A 21,096-nucleotide genomic window follows, 5' to 3' on the forward strand; every position below is an offset into this window, starting at 1 on the left:
ACAATATACACGTGCATGGGTAGCTACCTACAGAAACTGAGCGGAAGCAGCTTTTTCCAATCTTGTGTTTCCCTCCTCCCCGTAAACTTGGCTGAAGCTGGGGTCCTGTGCAGCCAAGAAGGGCTCAGTGCAAGCCAGGAAGAGACCGAGAGAACAAGAGGGAGAAAAGAACCTGCCCATGGTCTGGGAAGAGAGGCTGTCCTTGGAAAGACAACAGACAGCCCATGGTCTAACCTACACACCAAGGGATGCTTATGCATTTTGCACAAGAGAGCACATAGACAAAGGGTATAAACAAGCTAGGTCCCCTTGTGAAGCTGACTAGTGTTTTAAAGCACAAAGACTACACAAACAACTCCCCTGCTGAGATTTAGGTAATTTATTTGATGATGCAGAAATTAATATAGCCCCCATCTTCCCCAGGCTGTGTTGAATCTTCAAGGCTGATAGACTTTATTTTGCTTAAGGAAGTGAGTGACACTTCAGAAGTCAAGTGAATTTTAAGGCTCCCAATATACCTTTGTTTACCTCTTCTATTTAGTTTGTGTTAATCCAACTCTTGAAATTATATACATTCTGATGGAAAACAATTGCCAAGGCTGGAAACTGGCTGTGAGCCATTCCTAGAGAGAACATAAAGGGCTGGACAAGATCTTTGGTCTGAACAGATGCTACCATTCATTCATCCTGGTTGCCCACATTCAGACATAGCTCTTAAAGCATCCCTTGAATGTATCACTTAAAACTTTACAGTGTCTTGGCATCTCTCTGCCTAAAAATCAGTCAATAGCTTCTAAAAGACATTTGTATCTTCCTAGAAGTTAGGCAGGTGGGATTGTCAAAAACCAAGCAACAGTAGTCATATAGAGTGTTTTATTGCTACTACTTTAATCATAGCTACTACTTTAATTAATCATATCAAATTAAAATATTTAATGTGTAATAAGTTGGCAATATAAAAAGAATGTGTGTTTTTGTTAAGGCAAATGCAGTATCTCAGGTATGTCCCTTTAAACAGGACTTCAGAGTCTGTGAGGTTATTTTTAGTCAACCTTAACATTCATCAGTCATTTTTTACTCAGAGGCAGGCTGTTGTTTAGCATGCTGCTGGCTTTGCTGTCTCTCTCCCTTCCTCTCCCTTTCTCATTTCAGATTATGCTAGTTTTTCCTCAAAGTTTTAAAACTTATCAGCTCCCTCACATTTCTTGCATTTGAAAATGAGGCTGAAAAATGAGTGGAAGCCATACTATCTGCTGACTCTTGTCTGTATCTGCTGACTCTCTGTTTGGCAAGAGTCAGCTTTACCTTTGAGACTTACACTGTGAAGGCTGTTAGTGTCTGTTTCCCTTCCTTATAAAGGACGTATCTGCAGTTGTTTGCTTTGCTCAAATTAATGCATTACATTTGAACTGCAGAGAACCCATACTGTATATTTTGTCTCCCTAAGCATTATTTGGCATTATAAAAGAAAATATAATTTATATTGCAATTTAAAAAAAAATCAGGCTCTTCATTTGAGCTTCCATTAAGCGTATGTCTGTGCAAGAACCAATGCTACCACTGCTTCCAAGTTTCAGATTTTCTTCTAACTGTGAAGAGGACCAAGGAATTAAAACAACTGCAGAAAAACAGGCAAACCTAACAATCACTCATTTGGCAGTACATCACGTTGCTGTGGATTTCATGGTATTTTTTATACTGCACCTGCTCATCTAAGGTGGCAATATTTATAGCGAGATTTTGAGAAGTCTACTATTAATTAAGGACTGTGTTCATAACCAAACTAGTGACTGAAAAGCACTGAGCAAGATGTTGGTGAGATGGTCTGATGGTAGTTACCAATCACTGTTTCCACTTCCCTCACTGCTGATTAGCTTAACAAGCAAGGATATGGCACTGCACTCTGAGAGCTCTGAAAGGAAAAGGAGAACAAGGGACTTCAAAGGACAAAAAAATCCAAACCTTTAAAAAAAAAAAGCAGTTTTGAGGAAAAGGGAAGTCTTCCTTATTTAAAAAACCCCACCTTATAATGCGTACTGTAAATTAATGTTCATTCTAAGTTGTTTGCACTCTGTGTAGTCCACCTAAAACCTATGTATCATCTAAATAATACTTGAAAGAGTTTTAAAAAGTACATGAGCCTTGGGCTGCACCTTTACAGAGAAATGCATTTTTCCCAACAAGTATTTGTTTTCTTTAGGCTGAGATAATTTTTGTAATTAGAAGGAAAAAAATATTAGTGATCTCAAAAAGATTCCACAAAAAGAAGTACATTCTAGTCTTTTTAAGCATTTTAGTTTGGTCTCCCTACTTTTGCTTAGATGAAGATGGCGAATTGGGGGAATGAAGAATTGTGATTCTTCCGGTCATGTGCAACATGAACTGAACACGCCATGGTTACTATAAAAACACTAGATCTGATTACCATTAGTATACTAATATAGTATTAGTATATATTAGTATATTTGCCCTCTCAGGAAGGAAGGCAAATTTTGAAAAAGAAACTCTTGCTCTACTGAAAGAGTCAGATCATATTCATTTCTTAACTGTGAAATACATAAATATCTGAGTTTCTAAAGAAAGGACTAAAAAACTGACAGCACTCTGGCAAGGCAATGTAACAGAGCCTTAAATGAAAGGTGGTAGAGAAACAGGGACAATCAAAAAGAGAGTAAATGTGAGAAGTTTCTAAACCCCAAAAGATGTAACAAATTTGTTCCTAATATCACATTTCATATTTTCACAGTAATATTATTCTAACAGATGGTTCTTTAAGCTGTAATTGTCTTTCTTTGCAAGACAATTTGAGACACACCAACACAGCACCGTGTAGAGCATGTCATCAAAATTTGGTCCCCTTTGAAAACATCCAACTTTGTGGTATGTTATTAATCATTATGGAACAGAGATGCACTAGTGCTAACATTTGTACTTTTCACTGAAAATCATGTAGTATTTAATGTTTCACCTATAAAAAGCTGTTTCTTGGAAAAAAGTGATTACATGACAATCTCATTTTTAAATAAAAGTGCAGGCACTCACTTGTGGGGTAATGCTAAATGTTCAAATACAATGAAAGATTAATAACAACATATTTCTAACATTTTCTTGTACTAGCAAGTAAGTTCTAAGATTGGTTGTTCTTCAAGACTGTATAGAGCTACTGTAGCAAAATCAATCAGTGATTAGGTAAGGCTACAAATACAGATTTCCTGGGGTCCTTTAGGCAGAAGTGCCAAAACTTGGTGAATGTTATTTATTTCATTAAGAAGTTATGCAAAAGTTGCCATCTTTGGTCCACTGTGATCTCTAAGTGAGAAAAAGTTTAATGCCTCTGTTAGGTATTGGAAGTGTGAGGAAGGCAAAAACAGCAAAACAGTGAGAAATCTGCAAAGCACACATTTTCCTTGACACAGAGTGCCCAGAATAAACACAGGACGGGATGGAGGTCCAGTGATTTGTGTTTGATGTGGCGCCAAGGAGGAATGCGAAGCAGGGTGCAGGCTGCGCAGTCCCATTCTTTCACTTCAAGGACAGATTTATCTCCTGTTCTACTCGTTTCCCTTGAAAGATGATTTTTGTAGCAACCATCCAACTCTGTGCCTCATCCTCCCTTCTTTCCCACACAACCCAGCTGCAACCCTCGCACCAAGTCGACCTTGCTTCTCATCCTCCCTCTTTTTCCCACAAAAACCAACTGTATCCCTTGGCACCACAAAATTATGTCATTACTGACAGAACAATGACTTGACTACAGTCCCACCCACTCACTCATACCTACTAAGATAAATAGTACCCCAAGTTTGTACCTAACTTGGAGGGACGATAATCTGATGCCAAATCGGAGGGACATATCAACAGGTTTGTGCTCTCACACACTCCCCCCCACCCCCAGAAGGGACACCTTTTGGTAAGATTTCCTCAGCTACACCGAGTGTATACCCAGGAACTGCATGTGTGTGATTGCAATCCTTTTTCTTTTGTGTAGTGCTATATAGCCAACCTGCAGTTTGTGCATGTATCGTAGGTAATCTTAAAGAATCTGTAGATGTTGCATGAAAATAAACTGTACTATTCATTAATCTGCTTCTCTTGAATGCAACCAGACTTACAGTGTATGGGCTGTTTGGCCTGGGTCAGACCTATAGTGACGGCCACTAATCCGCACTATTTGTGAACCTGACGGCTTGTTTTGAACGCAACCGGACCTACAGCATACGGGCTGTTCGGGCATCTGGGTCAGACCGATAGTTACAGCCCCAACTGGCATACCTATTGAGGGATAAGTCCAGCTGCCCCTAGTCCCTCTAATCTCTGAGGACCGGCTAGAATGCAAGGGGATTTATCTTTTACCAAATTTATTCTCACCCTAAACGCAACAGCCTCAGAGGATGTGGCCTCTGTTCAGCACTTCTGGAGAGCAAATTTATGCAAGGCAGGGGGTATTATTTCTGGGAAAGGACCTCCAGACAGGTCTACAAGTTCTTTTTGTCTACACTATTTTCTTCTCAATAAACTGTCATCACATCTCAGAGAGACAAGCATCTTTTCAAAACAAAGAATGACTTAATTTCCCTTACTCACTGGTAAAAATCAGAAGTGGCTGAAGTGGCAGACTTAACTACAAGTGAAACTAAGAAGTCACAGTTCTCTTTTGAACACTGATTCAGACTATAAGCAAGCCAAAAGTCCAGGCAAAGCTCTAAATCAGATTCTGATCTCATCAATATCAGAGCCCCCATTCAATATTTCAACCTGTATAACTGATATTACAATGCGGACCATCCTCCTTTAATGGCAAAAAGCAGCATTATTTTCCAGCAGAAATCTTCACAGCATGATATGGACAGGGCTTTGTAATACTGCCAAGTCAAGACTCCTTTCCAAGGTATATTGTTCAAGGGTTTGGGTTTTTTTTGCTGATTAAAAAAGTTTTTCAAACTCTTATGGCTTCACTTGTGATCTTGGACCTGTGAAGGATAATAGGTTGGGAGAGTATCACTGCAGACAGACAGCTCCTCAGTTCCAAGCTTCAAGTCAGCCGGCACTGGCTCAGATTCACCCTTCAGCACCGTGCAGTTTCTCAGCTGCAGTTCTTTGGTGAAGCAGAATTCAATCTGACCAATTGTTTGTGCTTTTTCACCCTAGAAATGTACAGGATGAGATCAGCTTGATGAGGAGAAGAAAATAAATCAATTTTTCAGATATATTGCCTTATCTATAGAATACAGTAGTGCTTATTTGTATATCTGCTACTTGAAAAATGTTTAGGAGACACCAGAGGCATCCACCCTGAGCAGCTTATAGTACATACTTGTCTTTAAGGAGCAAGCAGACATGGAAACACATTCCTACCACATAATTCAGTAACAATTTGGGGAAACTGCCTAACTAGTAAGTCTCATTATGAAATACTGTGGCACCGATTATCTTAGCATTTACCAAAACTGCACCGTACACAGAAGCTGTTCACCTTAATCATGAGCTCTGGCTGAACTCTGTGAATATTGAAGGGTGTGTGTGACCTGGAAGTCACCTTTCACCAACTCTTTTGTAGCAGGATGGGAACTGAGGCAAAGAAAATTCTCCAAAAAGGAGAAAAGAAACTTGGTTTTATAATAGCTTTTACTGAAAAGAATACAGAAGCAAGCTGTCAAAAGTAGCAGAAATGTCATTTTTGGACTACAGGACAGACTAGGAAGAAAAATATTGGCCATTAATGAGGCAGGCAGGCACAGAAGCCTTTCATGTGGGAAAGAAGATTCTACAAAAGTCCCCCAGAATGCTTAGGTATGACAAAGTGCATGTGGAAAAAAATTGGTTTTGAAACCACTAAACAGTACATATATATTTGTCCAAGACAAAAGTAACTGTGGTGAGTTTTTGTTGTTGTTGGTTTGGTTTTTTTTTATTGTGGTTTTTTTGGTTGGGATTTTGTTTGGTTTGGTTTTGGGTTTTTTGTTGTTGGGGTTTTTTTGGAAGGGTTTTGTGGTTTGTTTTGTTTGTGTTTTTTTTTTTTTTAAAAAAAAAGAAACCTAAGAACACAGCAAGTGTGTAATATGTTTTAAGCAAAGTAGCCCCATAATGCACTTCAGGCATCAACATGGCTGGAACTCTGAAAAGGGCTATCTTTAAGTAACTGGGGTGTACTTTTTCCTTTCTATTATCCATTAGCTTCAGCTGTTAAGCACAGGAGACTCAAGCTGTAAATTACCTTCACATAATTTGAGCAGTATCCCAATTGTACTAAAAGCAATGGCAGAACTACAGTGAACAGAGCTGGAAACTGGGGTTTTTGTTAGCTCTGTATTTCTTCAACATCAAGTGGTGGGTGAGTGTGCAACCCACATTCAACTCTCATTCCTTTGTTGCTTAAAGTAACGTAAAAATATGTTTTAAAAATAATTGTAACCTAGAATTCTTTTTCACATGAAGAAACGTCTGAGTATAAAAACCTCAGAGCACTACTAAAGCAAATGAATAGCTTCTATGTTGTCAGCTCAACTCCAACAGCAACTGTATCTTGGCAAGTTTTCATAGAATTGTCATCTGTATGGGCAATAACTCTGTCAAGTGTTTTGTAGTAAGCCATTTTTATCAAGCTGAGATAATAAGGAACCACTCGTAAGAGGGAAAGCTATCTTGTGGGTTTGGTTTTCTGTTTTCTTTTTGAATTAAAAGTGGAGAAACCTAGCTGAAAAGGAAAGAAACAGCTATGCAGCCTACCCATGTAACTGTTCATAATACTATTTTGTTCCTTCAAAGGCATTTTTGGTTCAGATATGATGATCTGATTTTACGTTCTAACACACCGTCTCTGCATACCACATTCTCTACTGCACTGTGATTCACAGTAAAATCATTGGCAAGGAAAAGTAGAAAGAAATGGAAATTTTAGCCACTATTGGCTCAGAAGGAAAGACTACGGTCATCCTGAACCACAGTGAAGGTCAAAATGCCTTTTTATACCTCTTTAGGTAGGGGGTTTTGAGAACAACTTCAGAGACAAGCCTCTGAGCTGCTTTATTTCTGAAGGATTCTGTTCTTCATGCAGGACACATGAGCCATGCCCAGTGAAGGGAAGACTGCTGTTGACAGGCAATACCCTTTGTCAAGACCAACAGTCACTGGTTCCATTCACCTCACTCTTGTTGGTTCTAGTAATTTGCCATATGGCAATTAAGCTTAAGCAGGAGTGGAAAGTACTCAGCTACAGCAATACCAGCACAGTGGTTACAGCATTCCTGCACAAGATGCAAGTTCGAATCTTTTAAGACAAAGAGACCTTTAAAACCCAGTGCTCCCACTTTCTGGGTAAGTACACTAACAGCAAAGTTATTAGGTAAAGAATGGACATTTCCTCCACTAACAATTTTTCTGCATTAAGAAAAGGCTGTGGCAACAGTAACATAAGCTGAACTCAGTGGTGCCAGTAAGTAAGCAATGTTTTATGAACTCAACTCCAAGAATCAAGCAATAGCTAATCTGCAAAGAGCTGTATACACAAGGAACACCCAGACCTAAATTTTGCCATGCTGAGGATTTTTCACTCTATTTTTGCTTTTATTTTTTTGATAAAAAGCGCTTTTAAAAAAAAAAAAGTTGTTGGTTTTTTGTTTGGTTTTCAGTTTTGAAGGATTGGGGGAGTGTGTGTTTGTTTGGGATTTTTACCTCTTCTGGAGGAAGACACTGGATCTTTGGCATTACACCATAAAATCTTGTAAGAGCTTCCTTTATGGCAGTCATCTGAAAAATTAAAAAGCTTATATAAATTAATAAGTCACTAGCACATCTTCCAACAGCTCCCACACTTAAGTTCACAAAAACTTTTAGATAAAACACAACCTTAAAGAACTATACAATTTAAAAAAGATCACTTATACTCTAGAAATTACTTGCCTCCTGATGAAAAAGAAAGTACCCGCACATGATTTTGTTTTATAAAAGATTGCCTCTTACCTGGTAATATGAACTGCTCGGCTTTATCCCAGCTTTCAGAAGACAACTGAAACAAAGATAAAACATTTTTCCATGGTTCCTGTATGCAAACATAACTTCATAATCATTAGGTAAATAGTTAATTTTAGTGAGAACTTGACAAGCATTACAGTGATGGGGAGCAAGGGAAACTTGTCTTCCTTCCACCCTCTACCAGGCCTAGGAAAGCTTCTCCTTTTCAGAAAGGTCACTTCCTATCCAACTCAGCAGGGTGAGGAAGAACCCTCTCCCCCATCTTAAGCTGAGAAGCTGGGAGAGTTCAGTCTTCACACACAGCTAGGAAAAAGGGCAATATTACTGTTATTTGTGGGACCTTCAGAATGCTCCACTGGGCACCAATTAGGACATGCAGTTTAATTGCCTCCTTTCCCCTGCCTTGAACCATACCCCTGTGCTCCAGCCACCGGGAGGGGGCAGAGGCAGACTTGTGAGACTGCTCTAGGCACCCTCATGTTCCAATACAGGGTGGGCTTGCTGGGCCGGGAGGTGCACAGCACACTGGGAGAGGGACATGGTGTGTGGATCTGGATCAACATCGTCAGGGCAGCAATATTTCCTAACAAGTAGGTTTTGAAGAGAAAAGGTTGTTCACGTAAGAGAAACAAAGTAACTCTCAAGAACCTCTAGCCTATATAGCCCTTCCTTTAGATTCGGTCCTGAGGGAAGCCCACACTTCTAAGCTGACAAGAAGATTCAGGACTCGATAGGTGCCAAGTCTTTAAGTCCCAGCTTCTTCTGTAAGGAATGGGAATGTTCAGCATCTTGCAGGATTTAATCCACAAGTGCTGATAACGCTCAACCCTTCCAAGGCCAAGTTCTGCACAGGGGAGATTTAACCCAGCTGACTACAGATCTGTTTGTCATAGTCATTTGACTCTGGATATAAGGAGGCCAATAAAATAGATGATGTTCTGTCATTCTTACAGGAGCCTGCATAACGTCCTCTTATTAATAATTTCCTTTTTGGAAACAATCTTTTAATCACTAACACTACTTTCTTCCATCAAGTATAAATGAAGTACAATGAGAACATTAGCAGTCTTTATTCTTTTCAGTAAAGATTAATTATGTTCATTTTTACAACGGAGAATATGCTCTGAGCAATTCATTTCAACATGTTTCAGTCTATTCTTTTTCAGTGTTGCACATGCTGATACAGAGTCACATAATTGGTCACTCTGCCATCTGTTAAATGTTTTAGTCACACCATCACAGATACTCAGGCAAATGACTTCTCAGACATTATTAATGTTAACACTACATATGACATGCTCTTAAGCACTGTGACTAGAAAAATCTCAGTTTTACAAGACATCTACAAAAATAGGAGGGGGGTGGGAGAAAGATGCATTTCCTTTGTGCATATGCAAAGTGAATGAGACTGTTAGGAACTTGCTTGGGCAAGATACTGACAGAACATTTACAGGATTTAAAAAAAATTTTTTTAAAGATACGTTTCTAGATACAGAAGAACTTATTTCCTCTCTCAGATACTGTCATCTTATACAGAAAGACAATTCCCAGTTAACAAATCTGAGTCAGACATTCTCCCACCCATACCAAGCACTGATCAGGAAAGGACTCTGGCCTTCTGGCATTCACCTGCAGTCAGAACATGTACATACAGCACTTGGACAAACCACAACATTCCCATCAAGATTTTCTATCTGAAATGGCCAGTGCTTTGGAACCATGAGGAGGAATCAGCCCCTAGGACAAAGCAAGAGTGTCACGTGGGGGCTGTTAGAAACGACAACAGAGGGCTGCCTGCAGTGACTGAACACTGCTCCTCAGGGCATGCTCTCTTGCTGTTACCTCTCAGCTTTTTCCCAGGATGTTCTGCACAATTTTGCCTGCAGCTTGTCCTTTTCTCTGAGCAGAGTACTGTCTTTCTAAAAACAAGTGTTTGGGTTTCAGTATGACTCAGAAGTTTGGGATATTTGTCACTTGATTTAGAAGTTTACAGGTACCATAGCTTTTGGTAGTGAGATATAGCCAATACAGCCAGTGTCTAAAATGTGACAACACTGCAAAGAACATGGCTGGCTTACCAGACTCTGAAGTGACCAGACACATGCTCTCAGAGTAGACAACCCTTCTTCTGAACTCCAGTACTAAAGTTAATTTATGCTAATACTCGTTTCCCATCTGCCATCACATTTTTAGACTTTTTTTTTTTTTTTTTAGGATAGATTTGAAACTTTTAGAAACTGTTTGAAATAAGAGGCAGACCACTGAGTTCATTTACGTACCTGTTAAGATCAACTTGCTGGTAGAGTTCCAAGGCCTTACCAAAGTATTTCCTCTGAGAATTAAGCACCTGAAGCGTGGCTGCACAAGTGCCATGTTTCTCCCACTCATGTTTCCTTTAGGAAGAAGGCAAAATTTAAGTTTTAGAAAACACTATCTGAAGATATATGTGTTGCACGATCTAGCCAATATACTTAAATCAAGTATCTGAAAGGCTACATGTGTAAAGTAGGACACTGCAGTCAAAAAATACCGCACGTGCAAAAAGCAAAACAAAGATCACTCCCACCATTTCAATTACAGCAACATCTACGTATTTTTTTAGTAGAATCATTTACCAAGAGATTTTGGACCTATCAGGAGAGTAAGGAAGAAGCCCAAGAAGTCCCTCATTATGATTTGTAACATCAGACTAAGAAAAAACTCTTTCAGACAGTAAGTTGTATTAAAAAGATATAAATGAGTTCGCCTTAACATTGACAGCTGCAAGAGAGAGACTTTTCAAACTAATGTAAGAGCTGTAAAAAATAAAGGAGAGGATGATCTAATGGTTTGGATATTATTATGGACGTGGGACATTCAGAATCAGTATTTGGTTTTCCTATAAATTATGTATATGCATTTATGCAAAACTCATTTATAGTTCAGCCCTTCACCTGTTCTCCCACCAAAGGGATAACACTCTTCTCCCCCCACATCAGCTATCTTTTTAAGATCAGACATTGTAAGGTGAGGAGACAAGATAGACAGCAACGTGGAATAAGCCATTACTTCATTTCAAAACTGACTAAAAGAACTCTGTGTCAAGAGAGTGTGACAAAGCCAGAAGCTCTGTTCAGGTGATTCTTTAGATTGTTAGCCCAAACAGTTTGGGTGTTTGGTTTTTTTTAGCTGTCTCCTTTGAATCTGCTTGTTTTTAAAATAATTAAGTAATTTACGAAGTAAATATGTATCTTGTATATGTACCTCTTATGATACAAAGGTCTCTCAGTGTATTACAAAGAGACATTTGGAGATCAGAATGGTAAGAATTTGCCTAGAAAACGAAAATTTCTAAGCTTTGTATAAGTTTTAATGGAGCCTTTTATGTTAAATGTACTTTCAAAGCACTAAAAATTTTTTAGAACTGAAGAGACTAACCCTTATTTTGGGTGGAATGGTGAAACCGCACAAGCTGCTAAGACAAGACTGTTGCCTATACTTTTACTTTGGCCTGTGGCAGTATTTCCACAGGGCTGCTCTCAAGTCTTCCTTCTATTCTACCATCAAGTCATCTAATACCATGGAACAGAGTGCGAAAGAAAGCAATTTTTGCAGTTTTATGGCAGACAAACTCAAATAGGACAAAAAAATGGGGCAAAGCTCAAAATATATTTCTATCAAGTCTGAAGTCTATTGAAAGACTAAACAGTATGGTCTTTAATAAGACCACCTGTGGATCTGGGGAGCTGGTGGTGGTTGGTTTGGTTTTTTTTTTTTACTTTCTTTTCAAATTTTCACAAGCCGCTTGTATTAAATAGGTATGAATTCAGATGTACACAAGATACCTAATCACAGATTTCTGCCACTACCACAGCACTCTCTGACCTTATGATGCCTTAAGAACCTCATGGAAAAACAAAGAAGCACAAGAACAACTATTATTGACTTGAAATCCTACCTTTGAATTGTCCATTCATATTAAAAAATTCAGTTTGTTTCTTAAGGAATGAAAACGCTTTCAAATAAGTTATGTTTGTATCTAGAGAAATTCATATACTACTTCTGAACAGAGAATGAATGAAGAAACTGTGGTGTCAAGAAATTTGAGGCAGGGGAGAAGACGTGTTACTGGAAGGTTTTCACCATACATTCCCAAATTTAGCCTTGTAGAGAGTTCTCATCTTGGCTGTAACACTCAACTTGACTACATGTCAAGTGAATTGCCTGGACAAGTCCTCTTTACTTGGGCCAAACAGCAGATTTCCCAACAAGGGATTTGAAATTACTGATGAGAAAAGAGACAACAGTTTTAAAGAAAATGGAAGCTCTTTTAGGGTTAAATTTAGCAAGAGATATTGAGCACAATTTTTCTTTAGAGAATATATGCATGCATGTGTGCAAAACTAATGTTAAAGTGTTGTGCCTGTCTTTTGAAGGTTTTTTGTTGTACTTGTATTTAAGTGTCCTGCTGTTTCCAGGAAGAAGGCAGAAATAGAGGGCAAAAGATCTGACGGTGCTCAAGAGCATATTAGTGCTAACATGGAATTGTTATTGAAGTAGTTTGGTACAGTTCACACTGATCACAGGGCCATGGGGATCCCAAAGGAAAATACACAAAGCTACCCACACACTACCTATGCATCATCAGCTGCAGCAAGCCAAGAATACACCGGGACCAAGTTTTTTAATCAGTCCTGTGAGCTTCCAAAATGGAAAGCTACTTTAGAGTCACTACAAAACAATTACTGAAACTTTCAAATTACACTCTTGACAGTGTTACTTTATTTTGCAGACAGCCATGTGAAAAAAAAAAAAAAAAAGATGCAGATACAGCTAATTCTGACCATTCAGCACAGGCATATGAAATTTCACCTTCACATCCTCCATTTAAATGCAAACTGAAGCAGTTAGGAAATGTTGAAGCTGCAGGTACCAGGGAATAACATAAAATAATTTGTTTAGAAATCAAAAGAATTAATGTCTCAGTGTTATTCACCAAGACACATTATCCTTCACCTAGACCATAATAAGACAAGGTAATTCTACTTGAGCCTCAGCTCACAGCTGGGTGAAATGTGGGTACAGAACACAGTTGCCTGTATTCATGAAGGCCACCCATCCTTCTGTATTTCTCATTCCCATGAACTAGGCAATAGCACAGAGCACATCTGCTAGCTGTCAAGAACTTTGATGAACATTTTTTCCTCCTTGTAGGACACAAGTACTTTGGCAGGCACACAGGAGTGGGGCTTACAGCACCAGATTGGATTCTACTATATAACTTATCCTTCACCATTTCCTCTATGGTGCTGCTAAGAATAAATGTTACAATTCCATACCTCAAAGCTAAGTCCTACAAATGAAGTCTCAGGGGGCTGCAGAAATGCAAAGGAATGAAATTGGCACAACTCAGCTGTGTGGAAAGGAAGCTGAAACTCAAAGAGATTTTGCTTCCTGTTATGTACAACAAGGACAGAGTTCCCCCAAGCACAAAGTCATGTACACGTGACAGACAAAGTCAGGAGCGTATAAGGTAAGTCCAAGGATTATAGAAACCACCCAGCTCAAAAACTGGCTCGTTATTAGGGTAGGAACAAAGAAAATCTGTAAAGCACAACTGCAAGTGCTGCCACAAAATGTAGAAGGTAAGGGACACCCAGCTGTCCTATAGGCTAAACACTGATTCCTTCTTCTGTATCATATGTATAAACTCATCCTAAAGGGAATTTTCTTGGTCGAGAAATTTTTATTTGGTCAAAAAAATTATTAATTACTATAAAGGGATGTTTTCAGTTAATAAATTTTGAGGTACAAAGCACACATAACCCTTCATCCTGTATTAAGGCATTCTATCCTGTCCAGTTCAAACTCTTGGGTGGCAATTGTCAGTCTGTAAATTAACAAGGTGAACAAAGATCTGCAATTATCTTTACAGAAGTACCCACAGCCATACTAAAATCACCAGGAAGATTTCTTACCTCCTCTTTTAAGCCAGGGCTACAGTTAGAGGTAAAGCCAGGAAGAAACATATTACACAATTATAGCAGTCTTGGAAAAATGCTCATGTCATATGCTAAGATACTCAGTATCCATTTTGCTTGTCACTGCTCATGCTCTTTACCTAATTAAGATGCCTTTAGTCTGCAACAATGAAAATTGCAGTCAGTTTTACTTTCAGATTCTTTTTTTCTGCTGTATTGGGATTTTTACACTATAGGGTTTTTTTTTTTTTTTAATTTTGAAGTACAGTATTTTAACTGAAGGGAGATGTACAATGGGATCTTACTGGCTTTCAGTTGGCTTAAAGCTTGCATTTACAAAGTCTGCAGTTAGAGCTGTCAGTTACAGTGCATCTGTCACCTTACTGAAAGGGAATGAATTACTCTGTCAATCAAAATATTAGTGTTATAACCTCACTTTTGTATTGCTTTTATGATATTTCTATTTCCAGGTATTGAAATAACCGCTATTTGCTAGCCTTGAAGTGAAAGGGAAAAGGTTTAGATTGTATCAGTTCATACTTGCTACCTACCAAAATATCTCTGTTAGTAAATAAGGACTGGTATGCACCTGTTTTTATGAGCAGGTAGGCGGTCAAAGCATGGGAGGTGCTAGATTTACAGCACATCTTTCTTATTCTAATTCCAGGAACAGTTTAAGGTGGCATAAACTTGTGCTACCACAGAAAGAAGCAGTCATGCTCTCCCTGGCACAGTGCAAGAGGAGTGGAGGGAGGAAAAAATGAGACCACCATTTTCAACAGTTACAGGTTTAGGTTTCCATAAGACATTTGTGGAACCAGTTCAAGACTCTGAGGACCAATCTTATCCACCGAATGGTCCATCTGTCAAATCCATGTCTCTCCAACTCAGAGACAAGGCTGTCATGCAGGACAGTGTCAAATGCTTTGCACAATCCCGGGTAGATGATGTCAGTTGCTCTTCCCTTATCCACCAGCACTGTAACCCTGTTGTAGAAGGCCACCAAATTTGTCAGGCACGATTTGCCCTTAGTGAAGCCATGTTGGCTGTCACGAATCACCTCCTTATTCTCCATGTGCCCTAGCATAGTTTCGAGGAAGATCCACTCCATGATCTTGCCAGGCACAGAGATGAGACTGTAGCTTCCCAGGTCTTCCTTTTTTTCCCCTTTTTAAAAATGGGGGTTATGTTTCCCCTTTTCCAGTCAGCGGGAACTTCACCAGACTGCCACAACTTCTCAAATATGACGGATAGTGGCTTAGCCACTTCATCTGCCAGTTCCCTCAGGACCCATGGATGCATCTCATCAGGTCCCATGGACTTCTGCACCTTCAGGTTCCTTAGGTGGTCTCAAACCTGATCTTCTCCTACAGTGGGCAGTTCTTCACTCTCCCAGTCCCTGCCTTTGTCTTCTGCGACTTGAGCAGTGTGGCTGGAGCCCTTGCCAGTGAAGACTGAGGCAAAAAAGTTGTTAAGTACCTCAGCCTTCTCCATATCCTGGGTAACCAGGTCTCCTGTCTCCTTCTGGAGAGGGCCCACATCTTCCCAGTCTTCCTTTTATCACCAGTGTACCTATAGAAGCTTTTCTTGTTGCCCTTCACATCCCTGGCCAGATTTAATTCTACCAGTTCTTTGGCCTTCCTAACCTGATCCCTGGCTCAGACAGTGTCTCTGTATTCCTCCCAGGCTACCTGTCCTTGCTTCCACCCTCTGCAGGCTTCCTTTTTGTGTTTGAGCTTGTCCAGGAGCTCCTTGTTCATCCATGCAGGCCTCCTGGTGTTCTTACCTGACTTCCTCTTTGTTGGGATGCATCACTCCTGAGCTTGGACAAGGTGATACTTAAATATTAACCAGCCTTCTTGGGCCCCTCTTCCCTCCATGGCTTTATCCCATGCTACTCTGCCAAGCAGATCCCTGAAGAGGCCAAAGTCTGCTCTCCTGAAGTCCATGGTATACAAGTGACTAGGATGATCCAATGCATCTTATTTTTCCATTTCCTCCTCTGTGAGAAAGCCCAAAAGCAAAAGTCTCAAGGCCAGCAACACAGTGAAGCTAGCTAGGAAGAGGAGTGGCCTGGAAGCTGCCCTTGCAGCTAGCTGTGACATCCCAGGAGCACTACTGCTATTCACATTTAATGTATCAGTAGCAGCTGCTTCTCCTCCCTGGGGACAAAGCGAAGAAACACATTCTCTCTCTCTCACTAAGTTTCATTTCTCCAAAACCTCTGCCATAGCCCTCTCTTCAACAGCTGCATTTTGCAGGTGCTTTAACAAGAAAACAGATTTATTTTGTAATTGAGACTGACGAGACACACTGCTTTCAGTGGCCTCCCAGACACATGAGAACATGTACAACATCTCACCTGAAGAATTACTAACTCAGATTTTTTTAATAAAATAATATCCAAAATACTTTTTAGGTTTTATTGTACTCACCAGAACTGGGTGCGATTCAGAGATGAATGAAGCACATCAGGCCAATAGTGTCTCATGTCTGACATAAGATCCTAAAAATGTCACAGTCAGTAAATGCACCTACAGTACTGAAAAGCTATTTCTTACAATCTACATATATTGATACATTTTTCTAGAACTGAAGCCTTATCTTTCAACATCCCCAACTGAAATATTTAGTCTCAGAAAAAGAAAAGGTCTTTTTCCTCAATATTCTGAAAATGCTGTCACTGGAAGAAGCAGGTAGGTACAACTATCCAAATATCTGGATGGATTAATACCGACACACTACCTCAAAGTAAGACTTCGCTTCAACTGTCCCTGCAGTAGTTGTCGAATCCTGCAGCTTTTCACATTTGTCAGCTCAAACCTCCTATCCCTGTTTACAACACATTTGAATGAAATTTGGAATATATTTTTTTTTTAATTAAAAAAGACTAATGCCCTGGGAGGAAAAAACAGAAAAAATGTACTTTGAACTCTTATTTAATGTCTTCTGGCTTTGTAGTAGAAAATGGAAGAGAGAACGTGGACTGACTGTAACCTCTTTTTCACAGGTACTTTTTGCCACTGCAGATCCACTACGTATGTCCTCTAGGTTTTTGTTTTTTTTTTTTAAGCGCGATGCGGCTGAACTGCATGTCTATAAAATCAGGTAGGAACAGCTGCTCAAGATCACAAGCACTGCAACTTCAAGTAGTACCAGAAGCACCTAATGAATTTGTGGAGTCCTTAAAAGAAGATACGTTTCAGCAAACACTAAGAGTGATAAATTATAAGCTACAGATTTTGCATATATGATGTGCAAAAGTAATTGCACTTAGCTCTGCTTGGTATTTTTTGTTTTAAATACCTTAATCTCGGTGACATTGAAATGCCATGTCCTATTACACTCCTCAGTTTTGTCAGGCCTAGGGAAGCAAAATAAAAGTGAAAAAAAGAGGTCTCCTAACTCACTAACGTTAACTAGCATAATTCTATTCTATGTCATTAGCTTGAATTTTAAATATGCAAGCTAATAGCTAGAGATTTTATTTAAAAATGCAAGTAACCCATCAGCATCCACAGAGTTTTAGAAGTAAAAATTCAAGACATTAATTAGGGCCAAAACATTCCCCATGCAGAAGCTCTTCGTCAGGCCCTCTCCAGTCCCTCTCACTCTGTGTAGAAGTCATACAGGTGCAGTAAATGATATGGAAGGATCTTGCACAAGATGTCACTAATGACACTGACCTCCTCAACCACTGCACCAAGTGATGATTCTGCAAGTATCATCAAGACACTCACTGCAAATCTAGACATAATGCTGTTCACCTTTCCAACGCACATAGCTTAAACTCCTGTACTGAATTTTTCCCTGTATTTCTCAGAAAAACTTTTGAATGGCTGTTATTGGCACCAATGCCAGTGAGTTGATTCCTCTGAAGCAAATCAGTTTTTCAAGTTTTGCAGTATTTGTGTTAAGGTACTTAAAGCCACAAGCAGTCACGAGACATTAACAAATTCTGTGTACTCAGGGAGAAAAAAAAAAAAAACGAGGGGAAACTATACTTCCCTTTCTGTTTGAGAACATTACTGATCTTACAAGGAGATGTATAAATAAAATGCTCATGTGGCAAGAGTATTTCAGGAGTTCAGTGAGTCATGAGCTACAGAAGTGTATCTCAGTTTTATATCAAACCATAGGGTTTTGACTTCCAACAAAATGAAGGCTTTTGTGTCCAGGAATCATAAAACCAGCTAGATTAAACTCTCTCAAAAAAAAAAAAAGCACTAAACATCCTGGTACAAAACTTGATTTCCTTTTCAGGCTAAAATAAAAACATTCTATGATCATACCACAGTCCATGGATTGTCCAGTACTCAGGAGGGTCTTGACAATCATTAGCACTCATCTGTGGGGGAAAAAAAAATACAGAATATTTGTTATATGTGTCCAGGGACAATGGTTTAGAAGAAAAAATAAAAGCTCATTCACTGGTGGTCCAGGGCTCTGGTGAGACATGAGAACTTTTGCTTGCCCAAGTCAGGAACTGGGGAATTCCAGTTACTTGAAGCTGTCATGGATTGTGTCACTCTGCAGAGACCAACTGGCATTAAAATTATGAAGCAGATCAAGTATCAGGGGGAATCCTGAAAGGTAGTGTAAAAAGACGACAAAGGACAGGTTCTGACATAATAGAAAGTGTCCTGATCCATGTTAAATGAATGGAGCTAAATCTGTGTTTATCATACGCCAGCTAGCAGCTTTCTGTATTTTTCTCATCATCAGATCTTTTCAAGGAGTGCAAAGACATTACAATAAAAAACATCAAAATAAACTATAATATTAGACAAGCACACAACCATCTTTAAGCATCCAGGAGTAGTTTTGCTGTTGTATTAAAATAGAAAAATACAAAGAAGAGATTAAATAGGTTGCTTATTCCAAAATATATTTTTTAAAGATTTTGATTTGAGGAACAAGGGAATGGAGAGAAGGAGAAAGACTATACACATTCCTACAAAAAAAAAAGTCTCCAGTCAAAACTTTTGATAATGCTGGAGAAATAGCCTACACATTAATTATTGATTAGAGCAGAGTACATATTCCTGAACAAAACCAAAAAAATCCATGTGCAGACATCACAGAATACTATTACTGTATTTTCCCTGATTATTCTGCTTAGTAATTACAGCTCTTTTTAGTAAACACTTTTTGCCATTAAATAACAACATCCTCAGACTTTCTTTCTCCATAATAACAGCTTTCCTTTTCAGCTCTGCATCCTGTCTTAATTATGCCACAATGCCTTTTATGTGATGCCAGAGCAAGAGCAGAGTGTAGACAAGAGCAGAGAGAGGCCTGTAATCTCACTAATTGCCTTCCACATGCCACAGGCCAGCGGCAGCAAAACTGCAAGCTCTGCAAGACTTTCTTGTTCTGTGCCTATTTCCGTCCTCTCCTCTCTTGTCACCAGTAATAGAAGCAATTAAGCCCAGCAACAGCTTTTTTCCTGAAAGGAATATTTTCAACAAATACACAATGCAAACACCTAAGCAATATTGCTCTTGTCATGACACAAGCTTTGTGCAGCTGCAAGAGTTGAGCTATCCAGCCCAAAATACACCAAATTAATAGCCAGCAGCTAATGCATCCTCCCCTGAAAAACACTGACAGTGAACCAGCTTGCTCAACCAAGGGTGGTAACAAGAACAGTGCAACTGCACTCCTTACCCAATCTTTAACCGCAGTTCTCAGACATGCTAAAGGAAAGAGAGTATTTTAAATTTTGAATAAGTTCTCCCCTATCACGGCACTAACCTTATTACACATTTCATCAGGCTCTTGGTATTACACTGTATGCTGGCAGAACTGTGAGGTCAATGAAACCTACAACGCATTAGATCACACTTTGTGTGCTTTGCCCAGCTTCATTCATCCTCCTTCTTAATTCTAGCCATAGTATCTTCCAATGTTCATTTTACATCAATATCATAAAATGAGCAAACGCTAATCTGAGAAACTGGGTACCCATGCTCCTTCTGCAAAAACACTTCTTGTCAGCCTTCCTGTTTATCATATACTGATCACTGAAGGACTAATTCAACCTCAGGCAACCGTTGACTTGAAACGGTTACAAATGTGTATTTTCAGGTAGGCATTGGACCCTGAAAAGCCTTCTATATCTAGATTAATTTGAAAAAGGAACATTATTTTCTCCTGTTATAAAGCAATCTCAAAACAATCCAAACTAACCATACGTGATCTGTAACACTGAGAAAAGTGCCAGTGAGCCTTTACAGCACCCACCATGCTGAGAGGGAATGCTGCAGCACAAAGATTAGCCTATTTGTAACAGCAAGACATCAAGCAAAGAGTAGCTGCCAGAAGCGTGGAAGCTTCTTTCACCTCTGAAATGTCAAAAAGTGAAACACCATCAAACTGTCATGAAGTGTTACCTGTAGAGCTGCCCAAGTTACAAATCCCTTGGTACGGCAGCTTGTACATAGGAGAGGGTAGTGCTACCAGATCACATAGAGACACACCAGGTTTGAATGAAAAGTCAGCTTCTGGGAAGTTAAATATTTAATCCTGCTCTTCCTTTCAGCCCCCCTGTTTAAGTGGGCCACCATGAATTTTAAGTGTTATTTTGTAATGAAGCATCATGTCTGCTATGAAAAACCCTTGCTTTTGAAACTGTGAAAAGAGTTCAGCTCTTCAATTTCTCTCCCCAAATAGTGTGGAATTATTCCCCTTCCTCCTTCGCCCTACCCCCTGGGGTAAAACAATCAATGAACGAAACAAATTGATAAGGTTGCTGAAAAAAATTGGAATGAGGGAAATAAATTTACTTCTTGTTGAACACCTTTCTGGCACAAGCTGATAAGCTAAAACCTTTCATGTGTTGATCCTTACAGGAGATAACGACCCACAAAAACGTCTAAACCAGACTGTATTCAGAGAAGTTGGAGGCACATATTAAGAGTTATTTTATGAGTCACATGGGCATTTAGGGAAAAAAAAAAAAAACACTTTCCTTTTTCTCCAAAACAGCATATGTCAAGAGCTGGAGTCACTTTGACAAACCTGGCTTAATATACAAACAAAGAAATAAAGGTATTCCCTTCATCTAAGGAACTTTTTGATCTAATGCTAGATCACAACAGTGTACTACCCTCAGTCACTCTAATTCTTTCTATATTACGTGACTACCTCTATTTTTACCAAA

At 39.2% G+C, this 21,096-nt stretch overlaps 1 protein-coding gene across 4 annotated transcripts in view; it reads right to left on the bottom strand.

The window, feature by feature from the left end:
- Positions 1 to 364: 364 nt before the first annotated feature.
- RNASET2 (ribonuclease T2) overlaps positions 365 to 21,096 on the bottom strand; it is a 32,822-nt gene continuing 12,090 nt past the window's right edge. For all 4 annotated transcript variants that reach the window (XM_074863013.1, XM_074863016.1, XM_074863015.1 and 1 more), the window contains exons 4-10: positions 18,224 to 18,279; positions 17,238 to 17,295; positions 16,367 to 16,437; positions 10,251 to 10,364; positions 7,960 to 8,005; positions 7,672 to 7,746; positions 365 to 5,144 (exon numbers count right to left, since the gene is read on the bottom strand). In XM_074863013.1, the coding sequence (XP_074719114.1) occupies positions 4,953 to 5,144; positions 7,672 to 7,746; positions 7,960 to 8,005; positions 10,251 to 10,364; positions 16,367 to 16,437; positions 17,238 to 17,295; positions 18,224 to 18,279 (612 nt within the window). In that variant the 3' untranslated portion in view covers positions 365 to 4,952. The remainder of the gene's footprint in view (positions 5,145 to 7,671; positions 7,747 to 7,959; positions 8,006 to 10,250; positions 10,365 to 16,366; positions 16,438 to 17,237; positions 17,296 to 18,223; positions 18,280 to 21,096) is intronic.

Source organism: Strix uralensis, chromosome 3 (assembly GCF_047716275.1).
Source record: "Strix uralensis isolate ZFMK-TIS-50842 chromosome 3, bStrUra1, whole genome shotgun sequence".
NCBI classification, from domain to species: domain Eukaryota; kingdom Metazoa; phylum Chordata; class Aves; order Strigiformes; family Strigidae; genus Strix; species Strix uralensis.